This window comes from Somniosus microcephalus, chromosome 33, assembly GCF_052327205.1.
Source record: "Somniosus microcephalus isolate GS21.2 chromosome 33, FLI_Smic_1.0, whole genome shotgun sequence".
NCBI classification, from domain to species: Eukaryota; Metazoa; Chordata; class Chondrichthyes; order Squaliformes; family Somniosidae; genus Somniosus; species Somniosus microcephalus.
This window is the reverse complement of record NC_141019.1, coordinates 31,841,093-31,860,366: the sequence shown is the minus strand read 5'-3', so window position 1 is coordinate 31,860,366 and position 19,274 is coordinate 31,841,093. Positions and strand designations below refer to the sequence as shown.

General features: G+C 53.0%; 2 protein-coding genes across 6 annotated transcripts in view; one reads left to right on the top strand and one right to left on the bottom strand.

Moving 5' to 3' along the window:
- The window catches only part of LOC147097102 (E3 ubiquitin-protein ligase MARCHF9-like), a 54,690-nt gene extending 43,195 nt beyond the window's left edge, over positions 1–11,495 (bottom strand). Inside the window, exon 1 of the mRNA XM_085972931.1 lies at positions 10,737–11,495. Within this exon, the coding sequence (XP_085829057.1) occupies positions 10,737–11,096 (360 nt within the window). The 5' untranslated portion in view covers positions 11,097–11,495. The remainder of the gene's footprint in view (positions 1–10,736) is intronic.
- The window catches only part of cdk4 (cyclin dependent kinase 4), a 215,855-nt gene that overhangs the window by 62,711 nt on the left and 133,870 nt on the right, over positions 1–19,274 (top strand). The window lies entirely within an intron of this gene.

Here is a 19,274-nt window from a genome sequence, read left to right as displayed (position 1 = left end):
CGCTCTTAGACCCATTAGAATTATTATTGACTGTGGCCACGTTTGATTTAAACCGTTGATTTCTCTGACTGCCACTTTTGTTTTTCTCCTTCCTATCTTTTGCTTTTTATCCCTGTTTTCCTTTCCTCTGTCTCCCTGCTCAGGTTCCCAACCCCCTGCCATTTTAGTTTAAACCCCCCCCGAACAGTGCTAGCAAACCTCCCCGCAAGGATATTTGTCCCGCTCTGGTTCAGGTGCAACCCGTCCGACTTGTACAAGTCCCACCTTCCCCAGAAGCAGGCCCAGTGATCCAGGAAACTAAAGCCCTCCTTCCTGCACCAACTCTTTAGCCACGCATTCATCTGCTCTATCCTCCTATTCCTATACTCGCTAGCACGTGGCCCCGGGAGTAATCCAGAGATTACAACCTTTGAGGTCCTACTCTTTAATCTGCTACCTAGCTCCCTAAATTCTTGTTGCAGGACCTCATCCCTCTTCCTACCCATGTCGTTGGTCCCAATGTGAACCACGACCTCTGACTGTTCACCCTCCCCCTTCAGAATGCCCTGCAGCCGTTCAGTGACATCCTTGACCCTGGCACCAGGGAGGCAACAAACCATCCTGGAGTCACGTCTACGGCCACAGAAACGCCTATCTGTTCCCCTTATGATAGAATCCCCGACCACAATTGCTCTCCCACTCTTTTTCCTCCCTTCCTGAGCAGCAGAAGCACCCCTGGTGCCAGGAAGTTGGCTGCTGCTGCCTTCCCCTGGTGAGTCATCCCCCTCAACAGTATCCAAACTGGTATACCTGTTTGAAAGGGGGATGGCCACAGGGGTCCCCTGCACTAACTGCCTGCTTCTATTGCTCCGCCTGGTGGTCACCCATTTCCCTTCTGCCTGTGCAGCCCTACCCTGCGGCGTGACCAACTCATCAAACGTGTAATCCACGACCCTCTCAGCATCGTGAATGCTCCACAACCCATCCATCCGCAGCTCCAGCGCCTCAATACGGCCCGTTAGTAGCTGCAGCTGGATGCATTTCTGGCACACGTGGTCGTCAGGGACACTGGCAGCGTCCCTGAATTCCCACATAGAGCAAGAGGAGCATAACACGGGGCTGGGCTCTCCTGGCATGACTTACCCCTTTAATTAATTTAAATTAATTCAATACCACCAGTTAAAGATATACTCTAGGGAGCTTATTTACCAACTGTCCCCACTACACCACAGAGACCCAAGAAAATATAAACCGCAGAATTTAAGCTTGTAATGAAAAAGAGAAAGAAATACTCACCAACCAATCACTTACCTGCTTCCTGGTGACGTCACACTTGGATTACTTTTTACCTCTCTCCCCTGCTGCTGAATTGGTATGCCTCGCCTCGCTCCTCCTTTTAACTGCCGCCTCGCACCTCACGCAGGTTCACTCTGGTTGGGCCTCGCTCCTCACTGCACTCCCAGGTCAGCCGCTGTGGTCGGGCCTCGCCTCGCTCCTCCTTTTAACTGCCGCCTCGCCTCGTACCTCACGCAGGTCCGCTCCTGTGAAGCGCCTTGGGATGTTTTACTATGTTAAAGGCGCTATATAAATGCAAGTCGTTGTTGTTTCAAACAAGTGCACTTTTGCACGTGTGCAGTTGGGTTTGTCCAGCATTGTGTAACGGACCCTCTCCCAATGTACGGCACAGTCATTTCCACAGCACAGAACCCTTCAGGCAATATTCCAATCCCATTCCTTCAAGCAGTTCGGCAACATAAATACAACATTCGAGACAGCTACGCTCCCACCCACTGCCCACGCACTCGGACGAGGAATACAAAAGCCTCCTATCATTTTGAGATGATTCCTTTCTTGCTTGTGTGTCAAGTACAGCTGCACCGCTAACTGGAGATAAGGAAAAGCCAAAAGAGCCGGAATAATTGACAGAGAAAGGAGACGAGGGGAAAAAGGTAGAAAATACCAAAGGCGACTAAAAAGCGGAAAAAGGATTAGAAGAGATTGATGTAGAACAGTAAAGAAAATACACCAGTGTATTTAGAAAGCATAAAACGTACAAGTTACACAGCCAACGTTATATAAACCTCTCAAATTCTCTGAGTGCATGCGTGCAGAGCCACACACCCCTTCTCACACGCACGCACACACACTCTCTCACACGCACGCACACACACTCTCTCACACGCACGCACACACACTCGCTCACATCACTATTTCCATTGTCATGAACCAATCTCCAGTTTTTTTGCTTTTTTTGTAAACAGGTTAAAAGATCAGCTGCAGAATGATCGACACTGTTATGTCTACACATTACACACTCAATATTTCACTTTCTCCCCTCCATCTCCTGAAGGCACCGACGTGTTGGGGGATATTTTCACAATTGCCTTCTGGTGCCTCACCCAAGTAGCCATTCTTCATGTGCGAGACTCAACAGAGCGGGCAAAACTTTCAGCTTGGGCGGGGATGTAAAGCGGGCAGAGGTGGGTTGAGTGCCCGTTACAAACACTGCCCGATTACTCTTTCCATTGGCTTCAATCGAAAGGAACATCAATTGCAGGTGGGGGTAAGAGCGGGCGGCTAATCCACTACCGCCCGTTTTACACCCCTCCCAAAGTTGAAAGTTTTGCCCCACATCAGCGGACTATTTGGCTGTGGACGGCATCACAGACAAGCCATACACTTTTTCCACCTTCGAGTCACAGGATGGTGATCAGGAGTGGGAACCTTGGCTGATTTTTCCCCTCCCTAGTCCTGCCTGAGGTCAGCACAGATCAAGAATCAAACGTGGGAAATTCCTGGCTAATCGGTATCACAAACAGACAGCACATTTCTCTATTCAGCTATCAGAAGCAGCGCCGATCAGTTACTTTCTTCAAACATCGGCCGTGGCTCAGTGGGCAGCACCCTCAGCTCAAAGTCAGAAGGTTGTGGGTTCAAGTCCCACTCCAGAGACTTGAACACAAAAATCTAGGCTGACACACCAGTACAGTACCGAGGGAGCGCCGCACTGTCGGAGGGGCGGTACCGAGGGAGCGCCGCACTGTCGGAGGGGCGGTACCGAGGGAGCGCCGCACTGTCGGAGGGGCGGTACCGAGGGAGCGCCGCACTGTCGGAGGGGCGGTACCGAGGGAGCGCCGCACTGTCGGAGGGGCGGTACCGAGGGAGCGCCGCACTGTCGGAGGGGCGGTACCGAGGGAGCGCCGCACTGTCGGAGGGGCGGTACCGAGGGAGCGCCGCACTGTCGGAGGGGCGGTACCGAGGGAGCGCCGCACTGTCGGAGGGGCGGTACCGAGGGAGCGCCGCACTGTCGGAGGGGCGGTACCGAGGGAGCGCCGCACTGTCGGAGGGGCGGTACCGAGGGAGCGCCGCACTGTCGGAGGGGCGGTACCGAGGGAGCGCCGCACTGTCGGAGGGGCGGTACCGAGGGAGCGCCGCACTGTCGGAGGGGCGGTACCGAGGGAGCGCCGCACTGTCGGAGGGGCGGTACCGAGGGAGCGCCGCACTGTCGGAGGGGCGGTACCGAGGGAGCGCCGCACTGTCGGAGGGGCGGTACCGAGGGAGCGCCGCACTGTCGGAGGGGCGGTACCGAGGGAGCGCCGCACTGTCGGAGGGGCGGTACCGAGGGAGCGCCGCACTGTCGGAGGGGCGGTACCGAGGGAGCGCCGCACTGTCGGAGGGGCGGTACCGAGGGAGCGCCGCACTGTCGGAGGGGCGGTACCGAGGGAGCGCCGCACTGTCGGAGGGGCGGTACCGAGGGAGCGCCGCACTGTCGGAGGGGCGGTACCGAGGGAGCGCCGCACTGTCGGAGGGGCGGTACCGAGGGAGCGCCGCACTGTCGGAGGGGCGGTACCGAGGGAGCGCCGCACTGTCGGAGGGGCGGTACCGAGGGAGCGCCGCACTGTCGGAGGGGCGGTACCGAGGGAGCGCCGCACTGTCGCGGGGCGGTACCGAGGGAGCGCCGCACTGTCGGAGGGGCGGTACCGAGGGAGCGCCGCACTGTCGGAGGGACGGTACCGAGGGAGCGCCGCACTGTCGGAGGGGCGGTACCGAGGGAGCGCCGCACTGTCGGAGGTGCCGTCTTTCAGCTGAGACCTTAAACCGAGGCCCCGTCTGCTCTCTCAGGTGGACGGAAAAGATCCCATTGCACTATTTTGAAATAGTTCAGGGGGGTTCTCCCCGGTGTCCTGGACAATATTTATCCTTCAACCAACAGCATAAAAACAGATTATCTGGTCATTATCTCATTGCTGTTTGTGGGAGCTTGCTGTGCGCAAATTGGCTGCCGCGTTTCCCACATTACAACAGTGACCACACTTCAAAAAGTACTTCATTGGCTGTAAAGCGCTTTGGGACGAGAGAGCGAGCGCGCCCAACTGGTCCGTGCCGGTTTTGATGCTCCATACGAGCCTCCTCCCACCCTATTAGCACATCCTTCTATTCCTTTCTCCCTCATAGAAACATAGAAGATAGGAGCAGGAGTAGGCCATTCGGCCCCTCGAGCCCGCTCCGCCATGAGATCATGGCTGATCATCCAAACTCAGTACCCTGTCCCTGCCTTCTCCCCATATCCCTCGATCCCTTTAGCCTGAAGAAATATATCTAACTCCTTCTTGAATATATTTAATGAATTAGCCTCAACTGCCTTCTGTGGTAGAGAATTCCACAGGTTCACCACTCTCTGGGTGAAGAAATTCCTCATCTCAGTCCGAAATGGCTTACCCCTTATCCTTAGACTGTGACCCCTGGTTCTGGACTCCCCCGCCATCGGGAACATCCTTCCTGCATCTAGTCTGTCTAGTCCTGTTAGAATTTTATAAGTTTCGATGAGATCCCCTCTCATTCTTCTAAACTCCAGCGAGTATAAGCCTAATCGACCCAATCTCTCCTCATACGTCATTCCCGCCATCCCAGGTATCAGTCTGGTGAATCTTCGCTGCACTCCCTCCATGGCAAGAACATCCTTCCTCAGATAAGGCGACCAAAACTGCACACAATACTCAAGGTGCGGTCTCACCAAGGCCCTCTACAACTGCAGCAAGACATCCTTGTTCCTGTACTCGAATCCTCTCGCTACGAAGGCCAACATACCATTTGCCTTCTTAACCGCCTGCTGCTCCTGCATGCTTACCTTCAGCGACTGGTGCACAAGGACACCCAGGTCTCGTTGCACTTCCCCTTCTCCCAATCTATTACCATTCAGATAATAATCTGCCTTCCTGTTTTTGCCACCAAAGTGGATAACCTCGCATTTATCCACATTATACTGCATCTGCCATATCACCCAACCTGTCCAAATCGTACTGGATGATGTACTTACCTAGATTCCCCTTAATAGATGTATAAAACCAACCCCAATCCCCTTTTGTAAACCCATGGTGGTCAGATGGTGAACGCGATTAACACACACCTCTTTCACTCTGGGACTTGGGTTTTGAATCCAGCCCAGACTGATCCACTGTCTGCTAGCTGTGCAGGTCCGACATGAAAGCATTTAGAGCCGTCACCGCCCAGTTCCTCGGGGACATGGACTTAAAGCACAAAACTACTGTGGCGCTCACTGGCAACCTCACTCAGAGGCCACAGGATGGCTGGCGTCGGGAGTGGAACTCTCTTTCTGGTGCAGTCGGGGCTCCAGCGCTGACAACACCCAACGTGTCAGTGCAAAATTCACCAAGACATGGCAGTCTCATCCTCAATTTTAAAAAAAAGGGGAAAAAACAAGAACACTGCTTTGTATCTGGAGAACACCAAACCAGGGGCTTGGCTGTGGATTGAACAGCAGGACCTGCAATCAATTGCAGATTAAACTGTTGCAAATAACCACAGTATAGAATACAACAATGCAACTGTGGTACTACAAAGTGAGTGGGTCCCGTGGCCATTTTGAGTGTTGCACCTGCTGCCAGCCTTGTGATATTATAAGGAAAAATTTGCAGGGCTAAGGGCAGGCGAGTGGGACTAATTGGAGAGCTTTCAAAGAGCCGGCACAGGCACAATGGGCCAAATGGCCTCCTCCTGTGCTGTCTGATTCTATTTTAGGTATGGTGCTTCGAGCGTGATGCTATTAAAGTCCACTGCAGGTTGCAAGAAATCAGAAACCAATTTCTCTAAATCTTAAAACCAATATATACTCTCGTTCTCTGCCAATACAATTTAGAGAGCTGTGCATTCATTTTCTAGCTATCCAACATCACTAAAATTAGACATGTGTGGCATCTTTGTCTACAAACTCGAGATTGGCCTCTGTCAGATCCATTAGAAACAGCCAAATGTTGTCCTAATTTGGATTTCAGTTACTCCGCGCCCACCCCGTATCGTAGAATAGTGGAACATACGGGGCAAAATGCACTTTGGTGTCCCACCATTGGCTTCTGAAAAGAAAGACTTGCATTTCTATAGCACTTATCACGACCTCAGGATGTCCCAAAGCGCTTTACAGCCAATGAAGTATAGTCACTGTTGTAATGTAGGAAACGCGGCAGCCAATTTGCGCAGAACAAGATCCCACAAACAGCAATGTGATAATGATCAGATAATCTGTTTTTGTGATGTTGGTTGAGGAATAAATATGGGCCCCAGGACACCGGGAGAACTCCCCTGCTCGTCTAAGCACCCGAGAGAGAAGATGGGGCCTCGGTTTAACGTCTCATCCGAAAGACGACACCTCCGACACTGCAGCACTCCCTCAGTACTGCCCCTCAGACAGTGCGGCGCTCTCTCCGTACTGCCCCTGACAGTACAGCACTCTCTCCGTACTGCACTCTCCGTACTGCCCTTCCGACAGTGCAGCACTCCCTCAGTACTGCTCCTCCGACAGTACGGCACTCCCTCAGTACTGCCCCTCCGACAGTGCGGCGCTCCCTCAGTACTGGCCCTCCGACAGTGCGGCGCTCCCTCAGTACTGCTCCTCCGACAGTGCGGCGCTCCCTCAGTACTGCCCCTCCGACAGTGCGGCGCTCCCTCAGTACTGCCCCTCCGACAGTGCGGCACTCTCCGTACTGCCCTTCCGACAGTGCAGCACTCCCTCAGTACTGCTCCTCCGACAGTACGGCACTCCCTCAGTACTGCCCCTCCGACAGTGCGGCGCTCCCTCAGTACTGACCCACCGACAGTGCGGCGCTCCCTCAGTACTGCCCTTCCGACAGTGCAGCACTCCCTCAGTACTGACCCACCGACAGTGCGGCGCTCCCTCAGTACTGACCCACCGACAGTGCAGCACTCCCTCAGTACTGCTCCTCCGACAGTACGGCACTCCCTCAGTACTGCCCCTCCAACAGTGCGGCGCTCCCTCAGTACTGCCCCTCCGACAGTGCGGCGCTCCCTCAGTACTGCCCCTCCGACAGTGCGGCGCTCCCTCAGTACTGCCCTTCCGACAGTGCAGCACTCCCTCAGTACTGCTCCTCCGACAGTACGGCACTCCCTCAGTACTGCCCCTCCGACAGTGCGGCGCTCCCTCAGTACTGACCCTCCGACAGTGCGGCGCTCCCTCAGTACTGGCCCTCCGACAGTGCGGCGCTCCCTCAGTACTGCCCCTCCGACAGTGCGGCGCTCCCTCAGTACTGCCCTTCCGACAGTGCAGCACTCCCTCAGTACTGCTCCTCCGACAGTACGGCACTCCCTCAGTACTGCCCCTCCGACAGTGCGGCGCTCCCTCAGTACTGACCCTCCGACAGTGCGGCGCTCCCTCAGTACTGGCCCTCCGACAGTGCGGCACTCCCTCAGTACTGCCCCTCCGACAGTGCGGCGCTCCCTCAGTACTGGCCCTCCGACAGTGCCGCGCTCCCTCAGTACTGCCCCTCCGACAGTGCGGCGTTCCCTCAGTACTGCCCCTCCGACAGTGCGGCGCTCCCTCAATACTGCCCCTCCGACAGTGCGGCACTCCCTCAGTACTGCCCCTCCGACAGTGCGGCGCTCCCTCAATACTGCCCCTCCGACAGTGCCGCGCTCCCTCAGTACTGCCCCTCCGACAGTGCCGCGCTCCCTCAGTACTGCCCCTCCGACAGTGCCGCGCTCCCTCAGTACTGCCCCTCCGACAGTGCGGCACTCCCTCAGCACTACACTAGAGGATCAGCCTAGATTTTTGTGCTCAAGTCTCTGGAGTGGGACTTGAACCCACAACCTTCTGACTCAGAGGCGAGGGTGCTGCCCACTGAGCCACGGCGGACACTATTATACTCCATATGTGCACGTGTCGGAGATTATTGTGGTCTACCCCGTCCCCCATTCAGCATGAGACATCAAGTTCACTGTACAGTGCAATCTGCAACCACAAGTCAGAGAACACAACACAATGCAAGGCAACTGACAGAGACAAAACTCTCACCAGTGCTTCATCTCATCCTCTCGTGACAGGATCAGGTATTAATATTTACCATTGCTGAATGTGCTCCATAAAATATGAGATCCATCCTGGAATGTTCCGGTTACTCCAATACTGACTGCAGCTGAGCACTATGGGGAAGATTTCCCCGTGTCACTTAAAATGCATTTACGATTGTGCTAGAAATAGCGAAGACAGGAAATGTACACACCCTGTTTACAATGGTCGCGATCACACAGCAACCAAAAGGAGATCTTTCCCTTGCATCAGAAAACCACTGGTTCTCTGGTTACAGAAGTCACTGCGCACATTATAGCGGCCACAGCTAAAAAGTGACAGGGCATCACTGAACAGCTCAGCTCACATCCTGCAACCCGAGAGGCAGTAGCTCACATTCTTGGCCAAAGGTAGAGAGTCAATCGGGAGCAACTGTGACCGAGCCCGTCCATCGGGACTCTGATGGGATCGGGTGCAACGCGGGCTTTACACCCCGCCCGATTTTACCCTCCACAACAGACGGGATCGTAAACGCACGTTCCACCCGATCCCATGGGTTTCCCACCCGGCAACTTCGGATAAAAATCACCCCCACGTGGGAAATAATGGACATTACAAAGCAGTGATCTTCGCCAACGGTTTATGTGACCTCGTAAACTGTGAGAGCAAAGGTTAGAAGCATCGACTGAACTGCAAGCACTGAAATCATTCGCACATATCCACCGATTCTCGATTCTCCTTAATAGCACCGTGGAATCTGGGAGGGTGGGTCTAATCGGTTTTCCATCTTTTTTCTGTTGGTGCTGTGCCAACAGTTCATGCGTGATCGCTTCCAAACTGAAGGATTAATTACGATATAATCATTGCAAAAAAAGTTAAACGGTCATTATATCTTATATCATTTCACCCAACCAAGAGTCAAAACTCGCTTTACAATCAGATTCAGTCTTAATGCAAACTTCAAGAACAGGATCTGATCTTCCTCTTGGGCAGCCTGCAGCTCCCAACAACTTCAGGCCTCAGCTCGCTCGCCCCCATTTTCCTGCTAGACTCTCCGAGGCTCAGCCAACTTTTCCCCCTCCCAACCTTTATCTTGGTCCGTCCTGTAACGGGACCTCTCCAGTCTGACTGTGTCTGTTCTGATAAAGGCAGCGTTAGCCTTTCAGACGCTGGTCGGCCTGCTGTACATTTGCAGCATCTTCTGGCTTCAGTGATTTCAAGCGACTGCCCTTTGGATATCAATCAGTAGCCAATAAAAGCAATGAAGACTATTTTCTTAGAAGGTGGTAACACAGGTGCAGGAGGCCATTCAGTCCTTCGTACCTACTCTGCCATTCAATTAGATCTCGGCCGATCTGTATCTCAACTCCATCTACCATCCTTGGTTCCGTAACCCTTAATACCCTTACCCAACAAAAATCTATCAATCTCAGTTTTGAAATTTTCAACTGAATCCCCAGCCTCAACAGCTTTTTTGGGGGGGGGAAAAGAGTTCTAGATTTCCACCACCCTTTGTGTGAAGAAGTGCTTCCTGACATCACCCCTGAACGGCCTGGCTCTAATTTTAAGGTTATGCCCCCTTGTTCTGGACTCGCCCACCAGAGGAAGTTGTTTCTCTCTATCTACTCTATCCAATCCATTAATCATCTTAGACACTTCAATTAGATCACTCCTTCATCTTCTATACTCATCCATGCCTTTGTTACCTCTAGACTTGACTATTCCAACGCACTCCTGGCTGGCCTCCCGCGTTCTATCCTACGTAAACCTGAGGTGGTCCAAAACTCGGCTGCCCGTATCCTAACTTGCACCAAGTCCCGTTCATCCATCACCCCTGTGCTCGCTGACCTACATTGGCTCCCGGTTAAGCAACGCCTCAATTTCAAATCCCTCCATGGCCTTGCCCCTCCCTATCTCTGTAACCTCCTCCAGCCCCACAACCCTCCGAGATATCTGCGCTCCTCCAATTCTGCCCTCTTGAGCATCCCTGATTATAATTGCTCAACCTTTGGTGGCCGTGCCTTCTGTGGCCTCGGCCCTGAGCTCTGGAATTCCCTCCCTAAACCTCTCCGCCTCGCTACCTCCTTTAAGAGGCTCCTTAAAACCTACCTCTTTGACCAAGCTTTTGGTCACCTGTCCTCATATCTCCTTCTGTGACTCGGTGTCAAATGTTTGCTTGATAATCGCTCCTGTGAAGCGCCTTGGGACGTGGTAGTACGTTAAAGGCGCTGTATAAATACAAGTTGGTGTTGTTGTAGCCAAGGGAATAACATTTCAATCCAAATCGATCATAAATCTGCCTTTGCAGACCTGATCGTTTCATTATTCCTCAACAACTCTTGAGCCTTAGCTGCCAAAAGCGGTGATGAGAATCATGCCTCCAAGGGATATGTGAGCGGAATGTGAGATTGGGAGGGGGGGGGGTGGATTTGGACTGTACCTGGTCTGGTCCCTGGAAACAGATCCTGCACAATGGGCTCCTCATCCCACTCTCGGTGCTGCTGAGGGACAGCGAGTCCATTCCGCTGTGGAGCGGCGCATCCCTCGCCTTCTCCTCGCCTCCTTCCCCCCCGGCCCCGGCCCCGTCCGACCCGTAACAGTCCTCATCGGCCCGGGACGAGCAATTGGGGAAGTGGGGCCAGCCGCATCCCGATCTGGCCAGCCCTTCTCCTCCTCCTCCTCCTGCCCTTCTCCGGCCCGTCTCCAAATCCTGCTCGCTCCTTTGCATCGCGAAAGATCTCATCAAAACCAGCACCTTTAAGTCATTGAAAACCATGCGGATGTGATACTTGAACATCATTCACATGTGGGGGTTTTTGCACAAGATGGTATGCAAAAAATTTTTTTTAAATTAGGAGTCGCTTCAAAAAATTATGCATTCCAAACAACAACAACAAAAAATCCCCCGCCAGCAAAATTCCTAGATTGGGCGCAAAGCTGGTGCCATTGTGGCGGCACATCCCATTGTCGGCGCGTCCATCACCGGCAGCCGAGCCCTTCCTCTGATCCGCGCTCGGCCGCCGCCGCCCTGCCCGGCACCAGGCGCCGCCCGCCCGCCGGCCTCCCTCATCAGATTTTTTTTTTCTGTGCCAGACTCCCGAAGCCCGCGCACGTCCTGCGCCGAGCACACACACACAAAAAAAACACCCCCCTCGACCGACGTGTGCGCGTTTCCAAACCAGCCCGAGCCCTGCCTCCGCTTCCCGCCTCCACCAACCCTGCTCCTCCTCCCAACAAAAAAGACATTTCTCCCGCACCTTTCGCCACCTCAGGACGTCCCGAAGCCCTTCACAGTCAATGAAGTACTTTTTTTGAAGCGTGGTCGCTGTTGTAATGTAGGAAATGTGGCCGCTAATTTGCGCACAGCAAGCTCCCACTGCCGTTTGATCATGACTGGATAATCTGTTTTAGTGAGGTTGTTTGAGGGATAAATGTGGACCAGGACACCGAGAACTCCCCTGCTCTTCTTCGGAATAGTGCCATCGGATCTTTTACGTCGACCTGAAAGAGCTGACAGGGCCTCGGTTTAAGGTCTCATCCGAAAGACGGCATCTACGACAGTGCGGCACTCCCTCAGTACTGTCCATCCGACAGTGCGGCGCTCCCTCAGTACCGTCCATCCGACAGTGCGGCGCTCCCTCAGTACCGTCCATCCGACAGTGCGCCGCTCCCTCAGTACCCGCCCCTCCGACAGTGCGGCGCTCCCTCAGTACCGCCCCTCCGACAGTGCCGCACTCCCTCAGTACCGCCCCTCCGACAGTGCAGCGCTCCCTCAGTACCGCCCCTCCGACAGTGCGGCGCTCCCTCAGTACTGATCCTCCGACAGTGCGGCGCTCCCTCAGTACTGCCCCTCCGACAGTGCGGCGCTCCCTCAGTACTGCCCCTCCGACAGTGCGGCGCTCCCTCAGTACTGCCCCTCCGACAGTGCGGCGCTCCCTCAGTACTGCCCCTCCGACAGTGCGGCGCTCCCTCAGTACTGCCCCTCCGACAGTGCGGCGCTCCCTCAGTACTGCCCCTCCGACAGTGCGGCGCTCCCTCAGTACTGCCCCTCCGACAGTGCGGCGCTCCCTCAGTACTGATCCTCCGACAGTGCGGCGCTCCCTCAGTACTGCCCCTCCGACAGTGCGGCCCTCCCTCAGTACTGCCCCTCCGACAGTGCGCCGCTCCCTCAGTACCGCCCCTCCGACAGTGCGGCGCTCCCTCAGTACCGCCCCTCCGACAGTGCGGCGCTCCCTCAGTACCGCCCCTCCGACAGTGCAGCGCTCAGTACTGATCCTCCGACAGTGCGGCACTCCCTCAGTACTGCCCCTCCGACAGTGCGACGCTCCCTCAGTACCGCCCCTCCGACAGTGCGGCGCTCCCTCAGTACCGCCCCTCCGACAGTGCGGCGCTCCCTCAGCACTGCCCCTCCGACAGTGCGCCGCTCCCTCAGTACCGCCCCTCCGACAGTGCGGCGCTCCCTCAGTACCGCCCCTCCGACAGTGCGGCGCTCCCTCAGTACCGCCCCTCCGACAGTGCAGCGCTCAGTACTGATCCTCCGACAGTGCAGCACTCCCTCAGTACTGCCCCTCCGACAGTGCGACGCTCCCTCAGTACCGCCCCTCCGACAGTGCGGCGCTCCCTCAGTACCCGCCCCTCCGACAGTGCGGCGCTCCCTCAGTACTGACCCTCCGATAGTGCGGCACTCCCTCAGTACCGCCCCTCCGACAGTGCGGTGCTCCCTCAGTACCGCCCCTCCGACAGTGCGGCGCTCCCTCAGTACTGCCCCTCCGACAGTGCGGCGCTCCCTCAGTACTGCCCCTCCGACAGTGCGGCGCTCCCTCAGTACTGCCCCTCCGACAGTGCGGCGCTCCCTCAGTACTGACCCTCCGACAGTGCGGCGCTCCCTCAGTACTGACCCTCCGACAGTGCGGCACTCCCTCAGTACTGCATGGGAGTGTCAGCCTAGATATTTGTGCTCAGTCCCTGGAGTGGGACTTGATCCCACAACCTTCTGACTCAGAGACAAGGGTGCTGCCCACTGAGCTGACACTGTGGCTCGGTAGGCAACACACACACCCCTCCGGCACAATCACTGCAAGTCACCGGGCTCATCACCTCTTCTTCCGCTATTATATTTCAAATCACATATTTATTGGCATTTTATTCCCCCCACCCCACTAGTGAAAGGCGGCTGCACGTTGACATCTCCCACGTGTCAATTTCCCATGGAATCTGAGCCGCCCCTCTCAATTTCAATCGATTTAACTGGGCGGCAGTTCCTGGGAATAATCGATCTGCAGCTATCCCTTTTCTTTTTGATAGCAATATTGGATTTTACCTGCACAAACATACCAAAAAAAAAAGGACTGGTCTCCTTAAAACCTACCTCAACAACAACCTGCATTTATACAGCGCCTTTAATGTTAGTAAAATGTCCCAAGGCGCTTCACAGGAGCGATTATCAGACATAATTTGACACCAAGCCACATAAGGAGATATTAGGACAGGTGACCAAAAGCTTGGTCAAAGAGGTCGGTTTTAAGGAGCGTCTTAAAGGAGGAGAGAGTGGTGGAGAGGTTTACGGAGGGAATCCCAGAGCTTAGGGCCCAGGCAGCTGAAGGCACGGCCGCCAATGGTGGAGTGATAAAATTCAGGGATGTTCAAAAGGTCAGAATTAGAGGAGCGCAGATTTCTCGGAATGTTGTGGGGCTGGAGGAGATTACGGAGATAGGGAGGGGTGAGACCATGGAAGGATCTGAAAACAAGGATGAGAATTTTAAAATCGAGGCATTGCTTAACAGGGAGCCAATGTAGGTCAGCAAGCACAGGGGTGATGGGCGAACGGGACTTGGTGCGAGTTAGGACAGCAGAGTTTTGGATGAGCTCAAGTTTACCTCTTTGGCCTTCTTCTTCTTCTTAGGCAGTCCCTCGGAACCGAGGATGACTTGCTTCCACATTAAAAAATGAGTTTGCAGGTGACTGATGAGTCCAATGCGGGACCTATAGTCTCTGTCACAGGTGGGGCAGACGGTGGTTGAAGGGACGGGTGGGTGGGGTGCTTGGGTTGACGTGCACTCCTACCACTGTTTGTGCTTGGCTTCCGCTTGCTCCCGACGAAGAGACTCGAGGTGTTCGGCGCCTTCCCAGATGCCTCTCCTCCATTTTGTGCGGTCTTGGACCGGGATTCCCAGGTGTCGGTGGGGATGTTACACTTTTTCAAGGAGGCTTTGAGGGTGTCCTTGAAGCGTTTCCTCTGCCCACCTGGGGCTCTCTTGCCGTGCCAGAGCTCCGAGTAGAGCGCTTGTTTTGGGAGTCTCGTATCGGGCAAGCGGACGATGTGACCCGTCCATCGGAGCTGATCGAGCGTGGTCAGAGCTTCGATGCTGGGGATGTTGGCCTGAGCGAGCACACTGATGTTGGTGCGCCTATCCTGCCAATGGATTTGCAGGATCTTACGGAGGCAGCGTTGGTGGTACCTCTCCAGTGCTTTGAGGTGCCTGCTGTACATGGTCCATGTCTCTGAGGCATACAGCAGGGCGGGTATCACTACTGCCCTGTAGACCATGAGCTTAGTGCCGGGTTTGAGGTCCTGATCTTCAAACACTCTCTTCCTCAGGTGACCGAAGGCTGCACTGGCCACTGAAGGCGGTGTTGGCTAAAATTGCCCTCTATAAGTCAGCATCAGGAGAGGATGGGGAGGGGGAAAATTGCAGAGAAAAAAATGATTCCCGAAGTGAGTAAAAGCAGTCATGTCCAACAAGCTTTTGGTCACCTGTCCTAATGTCTCCTGTGGACTGGGTGTCAAATTTTGTCTAATAACACTCCTGTGAAGCGCCTTGGGACGTTTTACTATGTTAAAGGCGCTATATAAGTGAACATGGTGGTTGTTGAAAAGTCCATCAGCCTGTGCCATCCAGATATGGTGCAGCCAACAGATACCATCAACCTCACAATGCCAGTGGAGAGGGAAACCAGCACTGCGCCCGATCCCGACAGGAAGGTGTCGGCTAAAATTGCCCTCTATAAGTCAGCATCAGGAGAGGACGGGAAGGGGGAAAATCGCAGAGAAAAAATGATTTACAACGTGAGTAAAAGCAGTAATGTGTCCTGCCCTCTCTTTGGGAGCACCGTGCAGTTGGATGAGGATTTACAGGCTACGGCCAGCGGTGTGTATTGCGATGCCTAACGTGACTCTGGAGCCTCCCTGCATAAACCGACTCAATTAAATGCATTTTCACAGCCAACAGCTAATGTTATTGCAACACAACTTTGCTATTTAACACCACACTGGAAGGCCTTAAGGACTTGTCACGACATTCTATCCTATTAATAGTTACTTTATGGAAAGGTACCTGCAACTGAGCATTACAGATTCAAAAGCTGATTAATACAGTGTTTAGCGTGAATCAACAGAGTTTAAATCCTCATAAGCAAAATGATAAATTTCATTTCAGGATTAAGCTGGCCGTTGAGGCGGGTTGTCGGGAGGGGGGTCAATTGAAAATTTCAAAACCGAGATTGATAGGTTTTTGTGTTGGGAAATGGTATTAAGGGTTAGGGAACCGAGGTGGGTAGATGGAGTTAAGATATAGGCCAGCCACGATCTAATTGAATGGTGGAACAGGCTGGAGGGGCTGAATGGCCTCCTCCTGTTCCTATGACAGCATCAGCTGGGTTCAACACCAATGTTCGCCCTATTTTTTCTTTGGGCGCACGGTCCCTTTAACAGGCTGCATGGCCCATTCAAGATTTTCAAAAGCTGCTAAGCGGCCTGCGCGGGACCTCCAGACAGCTAACAGTAAGATTCAATCTCCAAAGTTAGCCTTGTAGTCTATATTACAAGGTAGTATCGGTACGCTTGTGTTAACTCTAGGGCTCGAATATCAGCAATATGCGGGGTGATTTAAGGCTAAAGGGATCAAGGGATATGGGGAGAACGCAGGGACAGGGTATTGAATTTGGATGATCAGCCATGATTGCATTGAATGGCGGAGCAGCCTCGAGGGGCCAAATGGCCGACTCCTGCTCCTATCTTCTATGTTTCTATGTTTTTATGAATTCGTGCTCCCAGTACAGGGTTTCAGAGCAACAATTTGGACCAACGCTTCGCGCAATGTTCTATCCACGAAACGGCCCCCATGAAGACATATGACCCGACAGCAAAATACTACGGATGCTGGAAATCCGAAATAACAACAGAGGACGCTGGAAAAACTCAGCAGGCCAGGGCAGCATCCGTGGAGAGAGAAACAGAGTCAACGTTTCAGGTCGAAACCCTTCGTCAGGACTGAGAAAAAAAAAGCAGGAAATGAAACAGATTAAGAAGCAAGTTTGGGGACTGGGAAATGGGGGAGGGGATGAAAGAACAAAAGGGAAGGTCTGAGGGGTGAAGAGACATTAAGAGATATTCAAGTCGAGACGAGATGACCCCATTGACCGATAACGGGTTAGCCGGGGTAAATTTCTGCCTTTATCATCCCGTGCGCTGCGAGTGTACATCGCAAACTCAGGCGTGCAGCCAGATTTCGAGGAGCGTGAAAGATGGCCAGTTACCTCCTGTTTTATTGAAACAGTTCAATCTCTCTCTGCGCTGTTCCGATTTGTTTTCTTTTTGCACACTTCATGGGCAATCTTCTTTCATTAACATCTGGCTAACACCTTTGCACATATGTGTATACTGTTACATTATACATTTTAAGAACACTGGGGGTAATTTTGACTTCGGGTGATAGCGTAAAACGGGCGACTTCGATTCAGCCGCCCATTATACATCTCATTGAAGTCAATGGAAATTAAAATCTGGAGAGATGTACAATGGAAGGCTGATGCCTCTTTCACACTATCACCCAAAGTCAAAATCATCCCCATAAGAAAGAAAGACTTGCATTTCTATAGAGCCTTTCGCGACTTCAGGACATCCCAAAGCGCTTTACAGCCAATGAAGTACTCTTCATGTGTGGTCACTGTTGTAATGTAGGAAACGCGGCAGCCAATTTGCGCACAGCAAGCTCCCACAAACAGCAATGCGATAATGGCCGGATAATCTGTTTTTAGTGATGTTGATTGAGGGATAAATATTGTCCCCAGGACATCAGGGATAACTCCCCTGCTCTTCTTCGAAATAGTGGCCATGGGATCTTCTATATCCACCTGAGAGAGCAGATGGGGGCCTTGGTTTAGGGTTTCATCTGAAAGACAACACCTCTGACAATACTTTCGCACTTGTCAGGGAGCACCTCAAATGACAGATAATGTTGGCTTCTAGTCTGGCGGAAGAGACTAAATGCAGTCATCAAACAAAGCAATGACTCTTTCTTGATGACCTGGCAGAATGACATCTTAAAGTCCCATTCTTCTGTGCATTTAGAATTAGCGCTCTTTCAATTACTGAGCGAGCGAGTCAAGGCTGCTCAAATTCCTCTGCAGCCGAAAGTGAAAGGTATCCATTTTCTGTATAACCATGAATCAATACGCAGAAAGGAGCTAGTGTCCAAGGGAGCTGCAGTCTCACTAAAGCATCTTTGTGTGAGGCATTCTGCAGTATTTCTCCCCAAGCTACACACTGCGGGCATCATTGTGTGTGTAATTGATGACTTTGTCACCTTGCCTCACTCTTGAGTTTGAATCTAAGGGCCTGAAATTCAGATACCCAGCCACCAGGGTGTACAGCTCCTGAAGATCGTTCCTCAATATATCCCTGGAGTTATGTGTCAACAAGTCTTTGACCTGTGGGACAGGTGGAGATGCTCCTGGAGCTGCCACTCACTCCAAGATCCACTGTGCTTTAGAGAAGCTCTCTTTGAAAGTGCCTCAAAGGCTGGCATTGGTTTCTACTGCCGTCCCTGCCATCTGCACACATTTTCAGACAGTCTTTGCATTGCCTTCATATGGCTCTATGCTTTGATACCATTCATCTTTTCATTGGCAGGACTCGTCATCGTCTGAATGTTCAACAGTCAGGGTCTGACATCTGAGCTTCCACTCAGGTACATCACGCTCCACCTTCAATACCTCATCCCCTGGTTCCCTGGTGAGTTGTTAGTCACCCTATCTCAGTTCCTCATCTAGCCTATCTATCCCCTCGTGTTAACCTCTCTGAGCCTGTGAGTGCAAATGATAGGGTTCATGACGGCCAATTTCTGCTGGCAGGGCTAGATGTTGAATGTTCTGGCATTGGTTCCTTCCCTCTCTGCAGTATCTATTGCGCTTCCAGCTTCAGAGCTTCAGATGAGAAGAATGAGAAATGCAATGAGTTTCCTGCTGTCCATTTTTTCCTTCCTGCGAGCCTCATGTAAGGGAAAGAGTCTTAAAAAAGAGGAACCATTCCTCATCTTTAATCAGCACAAACCACAGTGGGTGCAGGCCCTCCCCATGTCTCCATCCCCTGCAACATTAGCTGAGTGAGTTCCCAGGATTTGCATTGTCTCCTCCTCCTCCTGTGGCCCGTCTTTCTCAGGAATTGTGCACAATCTTTTCCTGCATGAAGTGCTCCTTATTGTCGGTCACAGCCTGTTGAATTTGACAACTATTTGAGAACCCGCATCGCTTCTCATAGAATTCCCCACGGCAGCAGTGAGGCTTCAAGGGCCATGCATTCAGTGCAGGACGTTGTGTCCATTTAATTGAAGCTTTCCTTGTGCATGTCACTACAGATCATTTACTGCACAGGCCTTTGAAGACAGGCCCCCACGGTTGTCACGAGGTAGGTATGCCAATGCCGGCAGATATGGTTGGTGGCATCTCGGCATCTGTGGCCAATCTGGCTATGCTGGCTGTTGGTCACCCTTGCTTGCCTTCTTGCCTACTGCTGGAAGCAGGACTTATTGTGATTGGGTGTTCCTGAAGAACCAGTCAACATTACAGTTAATCATGCTACTTTGGCAGTGGGAGCCAGTGCAAGCACAAATGTTCTGCCTAAGCAAAGTAGGTGCACCTCTGTCTGTAGATGTGGGTAAGTGCACACCGATGAGTGGGCATAGAGCATCTCTTCTACAGC